Source organism: Centruroides sculpturatus, unplaced genomic scaffold, assembly GCF_000671375.1.
Source record: "Centruroides sculpturatus isolate CEXI.00-Female unplaced genomic scaffold, Cexi_2.0 scaffold1304, whole genome shotgun sequence".
NCBI lineage: Eukaryota > Metazoa > Arthropoda > Arachnida > Scorpiones > Buthidae > Centruroides > Centruroides sculpturatus.
In genome coordinates this window covers 104,614-123,309 of record NW_019385537.1, presented here as the reverse complement: position 1 = coordinate 123,309, position 18,696 = coordinate 104,614, and the positions used below count along the sequence as shown (strand labels likewise).

At 27.4% G+C, this 18,696-nt stretch overlaps 1 protein-coding gene across 1 annotated transcript in view; it reads left to right on the top strand.

The window, feature by feature from the left end:
• LOC111639927 (rho guanine nucleotide exchange factor 10-like protein) overlaps window positions 1-18,696 on the top strand; it is a 102,041-nt gene that overhangs the window by 15,436 nt on the left and 67,909 nt on the right. The window contains 1 exon segment of the mRNA XM_023385885.1: window positions 8,808-9,797. Within this exon segment, the coding sequence (XP_023241653.1) occupies window positions 8,903-9,797 (895 nt within the window). The 5' untranslated portion in view covers window positions 8,808-8,902.

Genomic DNA, 18,696 nt, shown 5'->3' with positions numbered 1-18,696 from the left:
TGAAGTCGTAATATCACTAGAAAAATGTTTAAAGCACATAAAATCATATTATAATATATACATTTACAAGTATATACTGTATTTACAGTACATGCATTCGTAAATTTAAATTACTTTTTTCTGTACTATATTAAAAACTAAAATTTATTTGTTTGTAAGCTTAAAATAGATCCTTATTCACCATATATTATTAAAAATGCATTAATAAATAAAATACAGAATGGGAATTGGTAATTTATGGTTTAGCCTAGTGGCAAGTAGACAGAGCCGGCCCTACCATAGGGTGAATGGAGCAGCCGCTCCAGGCTCTAAGTCCTATGGGGCGCCTCAGTGGTAAAGAAAATTAAAGGGTATAAATTAGGGGCAACCAAGGGGGTGCCATAATAGGATCTCGCTCCATCCTAAAACTTGCCTCAGGCCGGCACTGCAAGTAGATTCGGAGACAAGTAAATTCGACTTACGTCATTTTTCGACTTAAGTCGTTCTCCTGGAACCAATTACTGACGTAAGGCGAAGTATACCTGTAGTGTGTAAATATGACAACTTCAATCAATACGTACAGCACTAATGTTTAGTGTTTGACAAATTAACAAGTGCATTAGCCATTTAAAAATTTATCTTTCTGAATTTTTATAAAAATATCTTTTATATTTATCATTTTAAAATGTGGAGAAAAGTTATGTAAACATATGATTAACATTTTTTTTCTACACTGATATTATTATAAAAATAAAAGAAAGAAATCCAAACTGAAAAAATGTAAATATTAATTACATTAGTAATGTGTTTTTTTTTTTTAAAGCAAAGGTCACCGATGTGATTATTAATTATAAATAGAATTAAATCACTGGTTATGATTAACACCTTAATAATTTTAAAATGTTTATTAAGATATTGGTGAAAACCAGAATATAACAGTGTTAACTATAATTGCAAACTAAATTGATTTTTCTATGAAATGGTGTTAGAGATCTTCTGAATAGTTGCCAGTAATTGTTGATACCTTAACACAACAATATTGCTTAAAACTAGAATGATTAACTTTTTAGTTTATCAATAATTTAGGATGTCATATCAATATCTTTAAATGCAATATAAGATATGCAGCAATAATTAAGGATGTGGTTAACACTTTCACTGCTGCCATTGAGAGAAAAAGATGTATCAAATTGCTGATTTGTAGAACAGTATATTAACCTGATGAAGATTTTGGCCTTTTAGTGCTCACTGAGTGAGAAAAGGCCTAAAACCACAAAAAAACCCTGACAAAGATCTCTGAAAGTGATCAAAAATGTTGGTTTGGTTGATTTTTACATTAAATCTGTCTGCTGGAACCAATACATAAGGTGTCTGTGAGTATGCTGATTTGTTTTTTCATAAAGTATGTCACTGTTTAAACAGATTAAGAATAAAAAATTTTTTTATTGCAAACAATATTTATGGAATTATATATGATGACACAAAAGTGAGTCTCTGGAATCTACTTGAGGACAAAATAATGAAAAACCATTATACAGTTGACCCCCCTATAACACGGTAGATACGTTCCAGTTTTTATGAATCCATTTTCTACGAGTCTAGCCAATCACTGCCCAGCACGTATGCAGTTTACGGACTACGGCTGTTTGAAAGATTTCTTCCATAAAATTAATCGATTCTAGACTAATTTGACTCAACATTTCCAAAATATGTACAGTATAATTTTTTGGGAATAATCCATATAAACTATTCTATAAACAAAAAATTGTAGGATTACTTACCGAGTGTGCATCGTTCGACCGCGCCATTGCTTAAGCTTGTTTTCGTCGTGGAGCTTGTCATCGAATGATGCTTGTGTGCTTCCTGATAAATTATTTTTTTTGCGAAAAATTCGCTGAACTTTGGAGACATCATTAATATAAATATAATTTTTATGGGCGTTAAATAATAAATGGTTTTTAGTAGGTCTGCTGCTCATTTAAACTCACTGGTTTGTGCAATATCTGCTATTGGTCTAGATTTGACCAATCCTGTCGTGACACGAGTTGGTGATGATGTTTTACCGAATTATAGGAGTTTTTTAGCATGTTTGTACAAATACTGTCGCAATTTTTTCACCGTGATATAGGAATCTGAACTATAGGAACCCATGTTATAGGGGGATCGACTGTAATTAAACATGTCCTGGGAAAATATGAAATGTGAAAGTAAGCATTAAAATATGTTTCTTACACTTTCACATAGAAATAAACAACAAAAAAAGACACGCATGCAATTTACCAAAGACTTCCAACATCCAAATGATGCAAAATTACATCATTTGGATGTTGGAAAAATGCAATATTGATGCAAAATTGCATCATTTGGCAGCAAAAATATTAATATAGAAATTAATTTCATATTTTTTATAAAAATATCTTTTATATTTATCATTTTAAAATGTGGAGAAAAGTTATGTAAACATATGATTAACATTTTTTTTCTACACTGATATTATTATAAAAATAAAAGAAAGAAATCCAAACTGAAAAAATGTAAATATTAATTACATTAGTAATGTGTTTTTTTTTTTTTAAAGCAAAGGTCACCGATGTGATTATTAATTATAAATAGAATTAAATCACTGGTTATGATTAACACCTTAATAATTTTAAAATGTTTATTAAGATATTGGTGAAAACCAGAATATAACAGTGTTAACTATAATTGCAAACTAAATTGATTTTTCTATGAAATGGTGTTAGAGATCTTCTGAATAGTTGCCAGTAATTGTTGATACCTTAACACAACAATATTGCTTAAAACTAGAATGATTAACTTTTTAGTTTATCAATAATTTAGGATGTCATATCAATATCTTTAAATGCAATATAAGATATGCAGCAATAATTAAGGATGTGGTTAACACTTTCACTGCTGCCATTGAGAGAAAAAGATGTATCAAATTGCTGATTTGTAGAACAGTATATTAACCTGATGAAGATTTTGGCCTTTTAGTGCTCACTGAGTGAGAAAAGGCCTAAAACCACAAAAAAACCCTGACAAAGATCTCTGAAAGTGATCAAAAATGTTGGTTTGGTTGATTTTTACATTAAATCTGTCTGCTGGAACCAATACATAAGGTGTCTGTGAGTATGCTGATTTGTTTTTTCATAAAGTATGTCACTGTTTAAACAGATTAAGAATAAAAAATTTTTTTATTGCAAACAATATTTATGGAATTATATATGATGACACAAAAGTGAGTCTCTGGAATCTACTTGAGGACAAAATAATGAAAAACCATTATACAGTTGACCCCCCTATAACACGGTAGATACGTTCCAGTTTTTATGAATCCATTTTCTACGAGTCTAGCCAATCACTGCCCAGCACGTATGCAGTTTACGGACTACGGCTGTTTGAAAGATTTTCTTCCATAAAATTAATCGATTCTAGACTAATTTGACTCAACATTTCCAAAATATGTACAGTATAATTTTTTGGGAATAATCCATATAAACTATTCTATAAACAAAAAATTGTAGGATTACTTACCGAGTGTGCATCGTTCGACCGCGCCATTGCTTAAGCTTGTTTTCGTCGTGGAGCTTGTCATCGAATGATGCTTGTGTGCTTCCTGATAAATTATTTTTTTTGCGAAAAATTCGCTGAACTTTGGAGACATCATTAATATAAATATAATTTTTATGGGCGTTAAATAATAAATGGTTTTTAGTAGGTCTGCTGCTCATTTAAACTCACTGGTTTGTGCAATATCTGCTATTGGTCTAGATTTGACCAATCCTGTCGTGACACGAGTTGGTGATGATGTTTTACCGAATTATAGGAGTTTTTTAGCATGTTTGTACAAATACTGTCGCAATTTTTTCACCGTGATATAGGAATCTGAACTATAGGAACCCATGTTATAGGGGGATCGACTGTAATTAAACATGTCCTGGGAAAATATGAAATGTGAAAGTAAGCATTAAAATATGTTTCTTACACTTTCACATAGAAATAAACAACAAAAAAAGACACGCATGCAATTTACCAAAGACTTCCAACATCCAAATGATGCAAAATTACATCATTTGGATGTTGGAAAAATGCAATATTGATGCAAAATTGCATCATTTGGCAGCAAAAATATTAATATAGAAATTAATTTCATATTTTTTATAAAAATATTGTCAAATATAAACATCTTACAAAACCAGATACATTACAATGAAGCTATACCAACTGCTGTATAATATTGAGCTATATATCAGCAATAATAATTAGGGATGTTTTTATTAAAATTTTGTTACTAGATTTTAAATGTTTTTGATTGATTGTAATTAGTTCCAGTAATTTGGTAAGAAGCTAATGTTAATCTGTACAAGCTATGATGGCTAAGTTATACAAAAAACTGGTACTAGCCCTGACTAGGGCTAATGCTTAATTTAAATTCCTTTTGGAGTGCCAGAAGAACAAAGTTTTTCCTAAGCCTTAGAAATATACAAGGCCGGCCTGATTGGCAATTGCATTAACTTTAAAGACTGTTTATAAAAGACTTGTTGTTTTAGATATGTAATTATTAATTAATCAGGATATAACCCAAAATAGCCTGGTATAAAATGATTTAATTAATATAGTAGTTTGGGCTTAGTTGTGTGTTTTTGACTTTGTAAAGGGAAAACCTGTTAATATGCTGATTGTGACCACATATATTAGATCGTAGATTTATTGCTCAAAGAATAAAGCTGTCAACATGAAATGCTTGTCAGAAAAATATATAGCTGGAATCAGTTTATTCAGAAAATATGGCTGAACCATCAAAATCTATGCAATAGTAAAACTTGCTAAGCTAATAGAAGGGGAAGATTTTTGAAGATATAACTACTGAAGATGTTCAAGAATTACTGATACAAAGAAAAGGCTGGTAAAGAATATTTAGCAGAAATGGAATCATAGTAAATCAAATCAGAAGTTTCATTTCTACTATCATCCTCTGAATATACGTTTTAAATTTTACATTAAAAAGTATACAGGAAGGCATAAACATAACCAAGCAATTACAATCTTATTTTTTGAGTGTTGATTCTATTGAAAGGAGCAAAAAGTTCAAAAGAATGCTTGAAATCAAATGTTATGACCATATCAGCCTACTATGGAACTAATTAATTAATCAGATATTGCACTTTGGACTACAGAATCACTTTGGATAGGCTGTAATAATTTTATTACTCCCTATCTACTGATCTAGTCCAAATTGCTTAAGATCTGATTAATTAGTCTCATAGTAGGCCTAATAAGAATCTGGCTTTAACATTTGATTAGTAATATTTATCAGGTGATTGTGTATCTGCTTAACTTTCTACAATGAATATTACAAGGCTCTAGCAAGCAAAAGTAAACAAATCTAGATACTGCAGAAAAAAAAATTCAGGCGGTGAATCTTCACCTCCTGAATTTTTTTTTCTGCAGTATCTAGATTTGTTTACTTTTGCTTGCTAGAGCCTTGTAATATTCATTGTAGAAAGTTAAGCAGATACACAATCACCTGATAGCCTGCAACAGAGAAAATATTTTTATTAGATAGTGCTTAGCAGTGATGAAAATTAAATGCGTGTTCTATACAGTACATTATTTGATACATGTAACATGAGTTGTAAGATGTTTATTTAGTTATTAATATTTTTAATATAAATTATATTTCCTAAAGTTATAAAAGTAAAATTGTTTATTTTTGTTAGTTTTACAGATTCTTATTCTTTTATAACAGTTTTGCACTAATTACTGTGTTACAAGATTTATCTGTATTTACACATTTCACAACTTATAATTTGTCATTTATTGTTAAGCTTATAAATAGTTGCCAAGATCGTATAATTAAGATTAAATATAAATATTTAAAAAAGAAAACATGTTGTAATTAATAAAATATACATAAATACAATTCTTGTAGCCTTAAGATTTGAACATTGTTTTGAAACCAATAAAACAGAGTATACTTGTTCACTTAGACAAAGTTTTATTGCTAACAGATCAGAAAGGCTCTACATTTCAAATTACCTGTTTGTCTAATGGTTAATTCTGGAACAGTGTGGCTAAATGATTGATCCTTTTGGACCATAGATAGGTCCGAAATACAATGACAGAAAATTTGGGTTAGAAGAAAATGACGATTGGTCAGATAAAAATTATTTTTAAAATATTCCTTGTTTTGAGAGTATACTCTCAAAAAATAGTACAACACGGTTTCAAAAAACAAATATTTTTTTGTTTTATTTTATCTTAATAAAATACTGTTGATCCTCAATTTTATTGACTCTTATTTAACTGGATGTAACAGATATTTAAAACAGTGAATCAAATCTACTTGTTCCAAAGAATATGTTGGAATGGAATCTCAATATTTAAAAATATTAGACTGCTGTTAATGCACGAATATTTTTTTGTGTGTCAAAGCTATTGTTTATGATCCTGCTTGGAAGTGTGATTTTTGCTTTCCTTATATACACCAAAATTTAGGCTGTTTTTTTCTCTTATCTCATATGAATTGATTTTTAGTTAACCATGACATCTTTAAATACAACAGACAATCAGTATTATTGGATCATTTTTCCTCTATTAGTCTAGTATATCTAGGATCCAACAGTATATGAAAATTAATTATTGCTGATTTTTGTATATTAAATTATTATGTTAAAATATGGTTTTTTTATATTCATATTTACAAAATTATGTGATAAACAGAAACACAATTTTATAACTTTTATAATTATAAAAGTGAATGATTATATCTGGCAAATATTGCTAATTTTAGCTTGGTACTAAACAACTTTATAAGTATGTTAGAATGAAGCTCATTACACAATGCAGTGCAAATGTTATTATCAAAATGCACTTTCTGTTGATAGTTGATCTAATATATTATAGTTTCAGAGCAACATTGTGTAATGAAAAAAATTAGAGAAAATTTCAAATTTTTAATATTCCAACATGTTTCTTGTCTTATGAACATTCTTTGGTTTTCCTTAAACTGTAGCTATATTTATGATACAATTGTATAAAACAATATTTATAAATATAGTCCTGGTTTTTTATTTTTAGTTAGCATATCAGTAATATAAATACAGGTATAACAATTTTATCATAGAAATAAAGGTTATAGTAGTGATTAGAATGAAAACAGAAAACTTTTCAAAGTTCTTGAGATAAAACATAGTATTTTTTTAAGTATTATTAAATTTAAGATATAATAAGTTAAATGATATTATTAAAAACATTTCTGTAAAAGACATCAAGATCTTGCATTTTTCTTAACTGTTAATTCAATAAAGATTTTTTATTGAAACAAGTATCATTATAATATTTTTGTATAAAATATAAAACATTTTGCAAACTATTAATACTTAGTAACGTAAGGTTTCCATATTCTTAAGTTCAGAAAGTTATAATTTATTGTAAAAATTTATATTGATAGAATAGAATTAATTTTTGTGAAAAGTTATAGGTTGTCTGTATATTTATTATATATTTCAGTTGTCATAACTTTGTTAAAAGATAGGTGGTGATGTCATCTTGTTTAAATATGAATAATTAGAAATTTAGTTTGATTTAATTTAAAACCTCTTTAAAAAAAACTTTCCTAGCTAGGTAAATTGGTCAAGTTGTGTGGATGATTTAGGCTTACATACAGAATAATGACAAATACTAAATTATTAACTGATTTAATGTTAAATGCTTTATAAATATTGGAAAAATAAAGTAACTTTGTTAAAATAAATTGTGGTTTATTTTTATCAAGTTTGTCTTTTTGATGTGCTTAAAAGATCTTAATATTAAAAGACAGTTTTGGAATACAAATCAAAGATTAAGTACTTTTGACCAAATTATAACAACAATTTAATCATAAAAAGTATAATTATAGCCCAAAAATTTAGTATAAAATGAGATTTAATCAGATTATTCTTTTAAAATTTTGTATGGTAAAGCAGTTGACTTGAATAATGCAATTTCTGCTTTTTGACATGTTAGAATATAATGTAAACCAGAAGTTCCCAATCTTTTCAAGTAATTAACCTTTCAACCTTTTAATAATTTTTCTGTTGACTCCTTTCAATATACAAGTATATACATGCTGCAACAACTGCCCTATATAATTTTTTAAAAGGTATCTTCCTAAATTTGTTTGAAAGCAAAAAATATATAAAATTTTTTGATAAATCTTTTATATTTGAAAATGATAGTGGAAATTTTTATTAAGAAGTTTTAAATAATTATATTTACTAATTTAATATATATGTGTATAAATATAATTTGTATATCCTCTTTCCCTATTATTAATTTTTGGGTACTTGCCTCGCTGAAAACAAATCTTAGTTTGTCTGTATTCATTTACTGCACCAAAATTAAAAAAATAGAAAATATAAATTATAAAACAATATGTAATTGAATTATTGTATTGAATTGAAAGTTTAATGCAAAGGTTGTGCCTGATGGGTTGCAGCAAAATTTTAACTTCTTTGAAAGTTATATTTAAGTAAAAAAATAATTAAACAATATTAAAATACTATAAATGCATGTACAATACTTATTTAATTTGCTCATTTATTCCTAAGAATCAGTTCGGAATACCTAATGTAAACACATTAGGTTTTCTGAAGGTATATTTTAAATCTTATTAAAAAGAGATTTAAAACATATGTTTACTTTATATCATTACTTAGATTTAAATACAAATAATAACACTGCTATTTTTTCACAATTTTATTTTTATTCTATTTTGATTTTTACAGCAAAAAAGTTTATTTTTCATTTTCAAATATTTTTAATACCTTTTATCATCTTTACAGTGTTATGAAGACCCACAATGCATAATGCTAACAACTATACCATCATCAAATTTGCTCATGATTGACCGTTGAAAGCATATAATGATAATTTGGTGATGGCAACAAAAGCACCATATTATTATAGTGAAATATTTCCAAATAAAAACGCACAGTCATCTAATGACAAAATAGGAAATATAAAGGCAGATGATATATCGAGCCCTGATAAATCACGTGGATTTCATAATCCATTATTATCTATTGAACCAGATATTTCAACATCAGATATACTAGAGAAACCATCAGTATTTCAAAAAAAGAAAAGGAAGAAAAAGAAAGGTATTGGAACATCTATATATCGTAGATCTAATTCTCTTGTACAAAATGGAGTCCACATGTCACCAAGTGCTTGTTATGCTAAACGAGACTTTGATCCTAATATTTGTACTACACCCGTCATGAGTAAAAGTCATGGTGAGCATAGAAGACGCAGCTCTGAACCTAATATATATGAAGAAATACCTGAAGCTGTTCTTGCACATGATTCTGAAATATGTTCAGGAAGTATAGGTGGTTTTTCATTAGTACATAGAAGAAATCATCCAAGTCGTAGTAGGAAATCAGGATATCCTGTTTCTGATGATTGTACAGCAAATGTAGTTTCAGACGAAGTCGCAAAAGTCCAAAAACGTCATGCACAGATTTTAGAAAATTTAAATTTAGATGTTGAAGCAATGTTAATGCCTGATGATTCTGCTTGTTCAGAAGAACTTGATGTAAAAGAAATTAATGTTAGTCCTGAAAGACGAATTGAAACTTCTGCTAAGAATACTCAGTCACCAGGAACACCTCCATTGTATTTTCCATCTTCAAGATGGCAAAATACTAATCAGAATAAACCTCAAGTTATTTATCATGGACGACGTGTCATGAATGAATATATTTTACAACAATCAGATTTCGGTGGCACTTCTGTATCATCAAAAGGACAATCACATCAAAATCAGAAAGGTATTTTTTAAATTTTTATACTTACCATATTTAATTTAATAATACTAATAAAGTTGCTCTCACATGTTATAACTTAATTTTAAATACACTTAATGGTTTTTTTTTTTTAACTTTTGTATGAATTCATTTAGATTAACTATTGTTTCAGCTGTAAAATTAGCTACTTTTCAGATTAATAAATAAATAAAAGAAAGATTCTTGTAAATATCAAGCATTATTTTTATAAAATTAAAAAGTAATTAAGAAATATTATCATCCTAAAAACATATAGTTAAACAATTTTAATCATTATTTAATTTAATAAATAGATTTACACTAAATAAATAAATTTACACTAAAATTAATTTTAAAATATATGTGCATTTACACTGTATATATTTACTCTGTATCAAATTATTAATTTTATATTAAATTAATATAAAATTAATAATTTGATACAGAGAAAAAAAATAATTAAAGAAAATTAAAATATAGGCTAAATTAAAGGTAAATCAAAGTTTGAAGTAATAAAATCTTTTTTTGAAATATTGTAAGCTGTAAAATTTTTGTGAATTTATGTTGCTTTAAATCTATAACATTTAATTTGTAAAATAAATTACTTTTTGAACTGAAAGAAAAATATTTTAAATTACAAAATTTGAATTTAAATGTTAATGAGTTTTTAGTCCTTACAATGTGATCCATGAAACTATTTTTATAGCACAGTAACTAAACTATTATTTATTTTCAATTATGATTATAATTTAAATATCAGTATGTTGCTTGCATTCTATTAAGATTACTTCTTTTCAATTCTTTATTTCTGATGCAATTCATGAATACATTGTTAAAGTTAATGAAAACTTTTCTTAAATCAAATTAATAGGTAACATTTGGAAATGATATTGCAGAACTCTTAAAAATTTTTTGATATAATAATCAGGGCTAGGGAGTCATGTAAAAATTTACCGATTCCAACTCCAACTTTGCCTTACCATCCAACTCTGACTGGGGAGGACTTGTACCAAGATAGACCCGAAATTCTGATGTCATCACGTGACCTCAGAATAAAATATTCAATAAATAGAGTTTTAATAAAGATAGAACATAGAAACTTTTTTATTCCAAAGCTAAAAGACTATCCTAAGTAACAACACAGTCAATATATAAATATGTATTCAATAATTTTTACTTTCCTGGCTGTTATATATAATAGGGGGAAAGTGTAGCAATCGGTCAAAAAATGACCCCTCCCAAATTTTTACATTTTTGACTCAGGACACCTTAAAATGTTGAGATATGCAAAAAATTTGGTTTTTTTCCCCTGTATGCATGGATGTTAGACTATATGGGGGAACAATTTATTTACCCTGTTTGAAGCCTAATAACTTCTATGGTTTTTAAATCAGAGTTGGATGGTTTAACTTGGGAGTTATTAAGCTTCAAAGTGGTTGAACTAAATCATGCCCCATACATATTCTAACATCTTAGGCAAGAACATCTTAATGGGTTTTACTGTACTATTATAAAATGACAAAAAGCTTAATTTTGAGAGTAGAGAGACAAGTTTTATTTCTTATTTTAAAATTGTGAATGCTAATAGCAAGTTAAATATTCATTAAATTTGACTGTACTGGAGATATGACACATGACCCCTTCTATGTCTTTACCCTGTCAACCTTTAATTGAGAACCAAAATTTAATAGCATTAATGCCCCTTTATACACAAACTACAGTGCCAAATTTCATTTCTTAAACTTTACCCATTCTGAGATATTTTTAATATCTCAGAACACAGAGTAAAGCAATTAAACAAATTAGACGCCAACACATGCACACGAATTTTTCCCCTTTAATTTTTTTGGGTTTGGGGGGTCTCCAAACATGTAGATTTGCAAAATATGTGGAGTCAGTGGATTTTTTGACGACTCCAACTGAAACACCAAAACTCTGTGACTCCGACTCCACAGCCCTGATAATAATCCAACTGATATAGTTATTTTATCATAATTGGATTTCAGAAATATATATTATTATAGCTTGCAAATATCAGCTGGATTTCATTTAAGTAAACAATTCCATTTGTTATTTCTTCAACAACTTTTAATGCAACTGCTAATGTATTCAGATGTATTTATTAACCATCTTCAGGCAAACCTGTAGATAACATCACATAAATAATTATAGAAAAAAAAAAGTCTTGCATTCCATACACTAAAGTTTTGTCATGTATGGAATCTTCCATTCCATTCATGACAAAACTAATAAAAAAGCCAATCTTTAATGTGCATAACGTCATACTTGTAATTTTATTATTGTCAATTCTAATATACACTTTAAAGTTCAATATGCTTTAATTTTAATGTTTTATTTGGTTATTATTATATATACTTTGTGATTTAAAAACTTTTTGTTTCTGCTTATACACAAATTTTGTAAATATGCAATGTAATACATTTTATAATATGCAAAATATTATATCTACTACTAATACTATATGATCTGCCAGATTTTTGGCAGATTATATTAAGACTAATTAATGATCTGAAACTAGGTGAGAGTGATAGGCAGTTAACTTACCATCTTGTGATAAATTTAATAATTATAAAGTAATTCAATTTTCATCTAGAATACTCTGGAAGAAAAACAGGATGAACCCACAACTTCTGCTTATGGTGCAGTTGCATTTCCAGTTGTGTTTCTTGGACCTTCATCCAATCTTTACTCCCAGACTTATTAATTTAGATATGACCATACTGGTTGGTCACTTACTGATTTTATATATATATTAGTAATATCAAATTATTGGATTTTTATTTGGCTATATATATATATACTAGTAGCCCGGGACGCCCCCTAGTAGGCGTTCCAGCAGCATTACAAATTCCTGAGGCATGTTTAATGCACTTAATATATGAAAGTTGTGTGCGCTTAATGTTTAAAAGGTTGATGCAGTTAATATATATAAATGTATACAATTCTTCATCTTAGAAACTAAACTTAAAATATCAATACACAAACAGCCAACAGTATTTGTACATGAGAAAGTGAATCTATTCTTTACTCAAAATTGTTCAAATAAATAGAATTAATATGATTAAAAAATCAAGTATAAATATATACAAATGTTCATGTTAAAAAGTAATGTTAACAGATCAATACACAGCAAATAGTATTTCTGTATTACAGACTGAAGATATTCTTTAGCTGTGTTCTGTATTCCATCATTTATCCCATCATAAAACTTCTGTATACACAACATTGTTGGTAAAAAAAGTATAATTATTTGGAATCAATTTGCCTTGTTGTGACATTTTGTCTTCTGTGTCGTTTTGCTTCTGCCTGCCTGTGCAACATTGCAGATCTGAGCTCATGAGTTTCATTCTGCAAGCCTCCACGTGTTGATTGTGCTATTCTCTGTAATGTTTCCTGCGCACGTCTCTCCCTTTGTCTCGCAGCAGTGGCAGCTTTACGTTCCCCCACAGTGGCGTATTTCTTTGGTCGTGCCATGAAAGGTTTCTATTATTATATTAAAATATTAGCTTAACTATTTCACTTATCGTTTTATCGTAGCGGTTCAAATCTATCCGGTTTTTCGTTATTCGCCCTCTAGTGAACATTACAGGCATTCCGTGACAATAATAAATTCCTATTACAAATATACTGAATTATTTATATTGTTATATTGACCAAATAATAATTTATTGGCCAAATGAATAATAATAATTTATATTGTTAATTTAAATAATAATTAAAATTGTTAATTTAATTTGAATGTTTGAAATATGACACACGATAGGGGCGCCTCTAGTGTCGGTTATCAAACGGTTACGGGACGGACGGACGGAAGGAAGGACGGACACCTGTTGAATGGGTTATATATATAGATATATATATAGCCAAATAAAAATCCAATAATTTGATATTACTAATATATCAGTTTATGATTATATATAGTTACACCAACTGTCAATACTGTCTTTTATGTTCTTAAAATTTGTTTGTTCTTTAGAACATAGTAATTTAAACAAGTAAATTTGAAATCTAGTTAATCAGGATAAAAATATATTCTTGAAATTTGGTTTATTTTTGTTTAGTTTGTTGAATTACAATATTATAGTGTTACATTTCTAATTGTATTCTATTTATTTACTTGGAAATAATAAGTTTTGTAAGCAAGGAATTAGTTTTATAAACCAAATGGAATATTGTAATTAGTAATGGAATGGCAATTAGTGANCCGGTTTTTCGTTATTCGCCCTCTAGTGAACATTACAGGCATTCCGTGACAATAATAAATTCCTATTACAAATATACTGAATTATTTATATTGTTATATTGACCAAATAATAATTTATTGGCCAAATGAATAATAATAATTTATATTGTTAATTTAAATAATAATTAAAATTGTTAATTTAATTTGAATGTTTGAAATATGACACACGATAGGGGCGCCTCTAGTGTCGGTTATCAAACGGTTACGGGACGGACGGACGGAAGGAAGGACGGACACCTGTTGAATGGGTTATATATATAGATATATATATAGCCAAATAAAAATCCAATAATTTGATATTACTAATATATCAGTTTATGATTATATATAGTTACACCAACTGTCAATACTGTCTTTTATGTTCTTAAAATTTGTTTGTTCTTTAGAACATAGTAATTTAAACAAGTAAATTTGAAATCTAGTTAATCAGGATAAAAATATATTCTTGAAATTTGGTTTATTTTTGTTTAGTTTGTTGAATTACAATATTATAGTGTTACATTTCTAATTGTATTCTATTTATTTACTTGGAAATAATAAGTTTTGTAAGCAAGGAATTAGTTTTATAAACCAAATGGAATATTGTAATTAGTAATGGAATGGCAATTAGTGAATTTTTTATTAATAAAATAAAAGATTGAAGTTAATTAAAAAAATATACAGATTCACAGTTGAGATGCTGCTTTCTTGAATACATTATCCAACTTCTTTATGAATTATATTTATAAATTATTCACTTTTTGGTAACTTAAAAACAGTTCATTAATTTTATTCTCCATTTATTTTCTTAACAAATATATCACATTTCTCTAAATGTGGTATATATTGTTAAGTAATACTTTATTTGTATCAATTAGTGAATATTGAATTTCCATCTTATTAAAGACTTCTATAACATTGTTAAATTTTTTCAAAAGACATTCTATAAAATGTATTGAATTTGCAGTGGAATGCTTGATTATATATTTATAGTATATTTGTTATTAAATAAATCATTATCTTTATAAAAAATAATTTTAACATAAAGATTGTTATATCAACAAATAAACACTTTTGATAAAGAAAAAAGCATTTGAAAAGTTTCAGAAGTTTTTCAAAACATCCTATTTCAAATGTTTTATTTTTTTAAACATGTACTTTTAATTTCTTTAATTACTACTTTGTACTTAACAAAAAATGATTCCTGTGTAAATATGAAAGATTAGTTTTGTTTATATGTTTTTATCTGTTTACTGTCTATTTTGTTTATAAAAAAATAAATTATAAACAAAATATTTTATCAGCTATTTAAAAGTTGGTAACAAACATTTATAACATCATTTTTAACCAGTTTCCAGCTTCTTTTGTCAGAATAAATGTCAAGAATAATTCTTTCTGAATTATCATTTTAAAAGTTTCCAATTTTTATTTCATTGGATTTTTCAAATGTTACTCTACTCATTGGCCAATGAATTAGAAATCAGTTTAATATTTTATTGAACTACCTTTAGCTTGAATTACATCATTTACTCGATTTGGCGTGGATTCTGCAAGATGCCGAAGTGCTTCTAAGTCCAATGTACACCAGGCATTCACTTGAATATCCTTTAGTTCACGTAGATTTGACAGAAGCGGACTTTGCTGGGGATCTGTCATTCTAACATGTCCCATATGTACTTGATGGGGTTGAGATCTGGGCTCTGTGATGGCAGGGTGGGTGGTGAAAGTCATCTTCATGCTTGCTGAACCACTGTTGAACAATTCTTGATGGACAGTAGCATTGTCATCAAAGAAAGAGCCATCACATGCAGGTAAAAAATGCAACTTTTCAAGATGAACTTGATTGGTAATAATGTTCAGGTACTCATTGGAAGTCACCCAATCTTCCAGGAATATCAGCAGACCAGTTCAGTCCCAACATAACACCCTTACCAGAACCTTGATGAGTTAATGAGGCAAGCAGGGTCCATTGCTTCATGTGGCTCTCTCCAAACCCTCTGTCTACTGTCAATACAGAACAAGGTGTACTGTGATTCATCTGACCATATTAATTTTTTCCAGTCTTCAGATGTCCGATCATGGTGCTCTTGGCACCACCGTAGACAAACTTTCCAGTTCTTCGCAGAGATCAGTGGTTTTTGTATAGGCCTGTGACTGTTCATACCAATTAGTTTCAGTTCCCTGCACATAGTTTGGGTAGATATGGGTTGGGGATGGGATTTATTAAATTCTTCCATCAATTGCTGAACAGAAGAAGTCCATTTTTCCACACTAGCCTTTTCAGATGACATTGGTCATATTCCTGGTTAACTGTTTTTGAGCCACTGTTACTTCTTTTAGACATTGACTGTGGGTTATTTTTTTGCCTATTGAGCACACGTGATATCTCACCTTTGGAAAAAGCAGTCAGCTCTACAGTTCTTGATATCGTGGCTACAGTGAGACAGGCACCCACAATCGGCCATTTTTGAAACTCCATCAGATCCTTCGCTTTTTCCATTTTCATAAACTTAATGACCATACTGATCAACAGAATTCTTAAATAGGAACTTATAAACTCATGACTCAAGTGTTTTGCATATAAGGTGCAAAATTACACTTACTTAATATGCTTGAGGGTTTCTTATTCATTGGCCAGTAAGGGTAGAACATATACAGGGTTATTTCTATCTTATTTTTTATCCTGTATTTATTTTCTCTTTTTATTTTAAAAGAATTAGAATTAAATCTCTTTCATTTTTTAGGATAAATAATATATTATATGAGAAATGATTACATATTTCTCTAATTGTTATTTTTTTGTATCTGCTGATATAAAGGATGATTACAGTAGAATGGATATTATTTCAAAATAATGTTGGATAAATGAACAGAATCAGGATAATTGTACTTTTTTTCTACTTGAGTTTTTTTTTTTACTTGTACTATGATCATTTAGTTTTAAAAGTTGTAAGAATTTAATCTAAGTGACATTTGTATTCCATTTTAAATCTGAATGGAATACAAATTTAAATTGAAGTATATTTCAATTTATATTCTTATTAAGAGAGTTCAGAAAATACAATAAAGCTGGAATTCTCTTTTAATTTTTTTGAAATTTTGATTTATCTGTTCCAATTTATTTTGATAGATTATTAATATAAATTATTGTAAATAAAAAATAAGTTAATGAAAACATTTGAGTTTAAAAATAATTTAATGTTTTTAGTTGATAAATTTTTCTTATAGTGTAGATACAATGCATAAGGAAAAATCTGAAAAGCAATTGACCAAAAAAGCTTTGTCCATTATATTTTCAATAATTTATTATTTTTTTGTATTGACTTAAGTTTTAAGAAACATTATTGAAACTCCAGATGTTACAAGGTAAAAGTTCAGTTTTTATAAATTTTTGCAAATAAATAAATATTTGGTTTAAAATTCAATGATGATAAAAAAAATTAATTTGAAGACTCAGTTTATAAAATTTAATTAGGAAAATTCTTAAACCTGGTTTAATGAGTTTTTAATGATTTTAAAATTAAATGATGATTGATTTTATGAAAATGATACTACAATTAAAATAACTATTAATAAATTATTCATTGTGTAAAAAATACTTTAAGTTAGAAATTTAAAATTTTTCTAAATATTATTATAAAATTATATAATATGGCTTTTAAATTGGACTTGTCACTATCTGTATTAAATTCTATATTAATAAATATTAATTACTTTATAATAAAAAGATTTGTCACTGGGTATTCTTTTAATCATAGAATATAAAATCAGTTAACATTTTTAAATTATGACTTGTAAATTGAAAAATATTGGTTCATACTGTTTTGTAATTTTTTAAATTATTATTCAATTTTGCAGTTTAAAAAATATTGATAATCGTAATCAAATGCAATGTGTCATAGCCAACCTTGAAAACACCTACAATCATATTTTATAAGTAGGAAAAGCTGTTCAACATTATTTTTATACATTTGTAAGACAAGAAGTATCACTTTTCCTAGAAAGGCTTCATTTCATTTACATTCAATGTATTGAATCGTCATAACAAGCCTGTTAATTACTATCATAATCACAGTAAATGATCATTGATAGGTATGAACAATATAAATAAGTTCTAATAGTGTTAAAAATATATTTCTGTAGTTTTTAATATAAAGATTAAATATTTTATTACTATTATTATAATTATTAATGATAAAAATTACATATATTTTTAAACTTTATAATCTGAATTATTATAATTAATATAAAATGATGATATATTTTTACAATAATAATGAAATTTAAATATAATAATAATTTTAATAAATGTAACAGGTGAAATCATCTAAATTATGTTCTTTGATCATTGAACTGTGTAAGAAATCTTTCTACATAAATTACAAAATTATGTAAGTTGTAATTTGACATAGTTGATCTTTCAAAGCATGATAGTTTGTAATAGGTTTATCATATATAAACAAAAAAAATTCATTTTATACAATTGAGAAATTGATAATTATATAAAAAACACTTTCAGTATTTGTATAATAAGTAAATTAAGCTGTTAAATAAGTTTCTTATGTTTATTCTAGTATAATTTGTAAGCCAAAAATGTTACAGTAATCTTTTATTGAAGTAAAAGATGAATTAATATATAAAATTATTATAATTTTTTTTTAT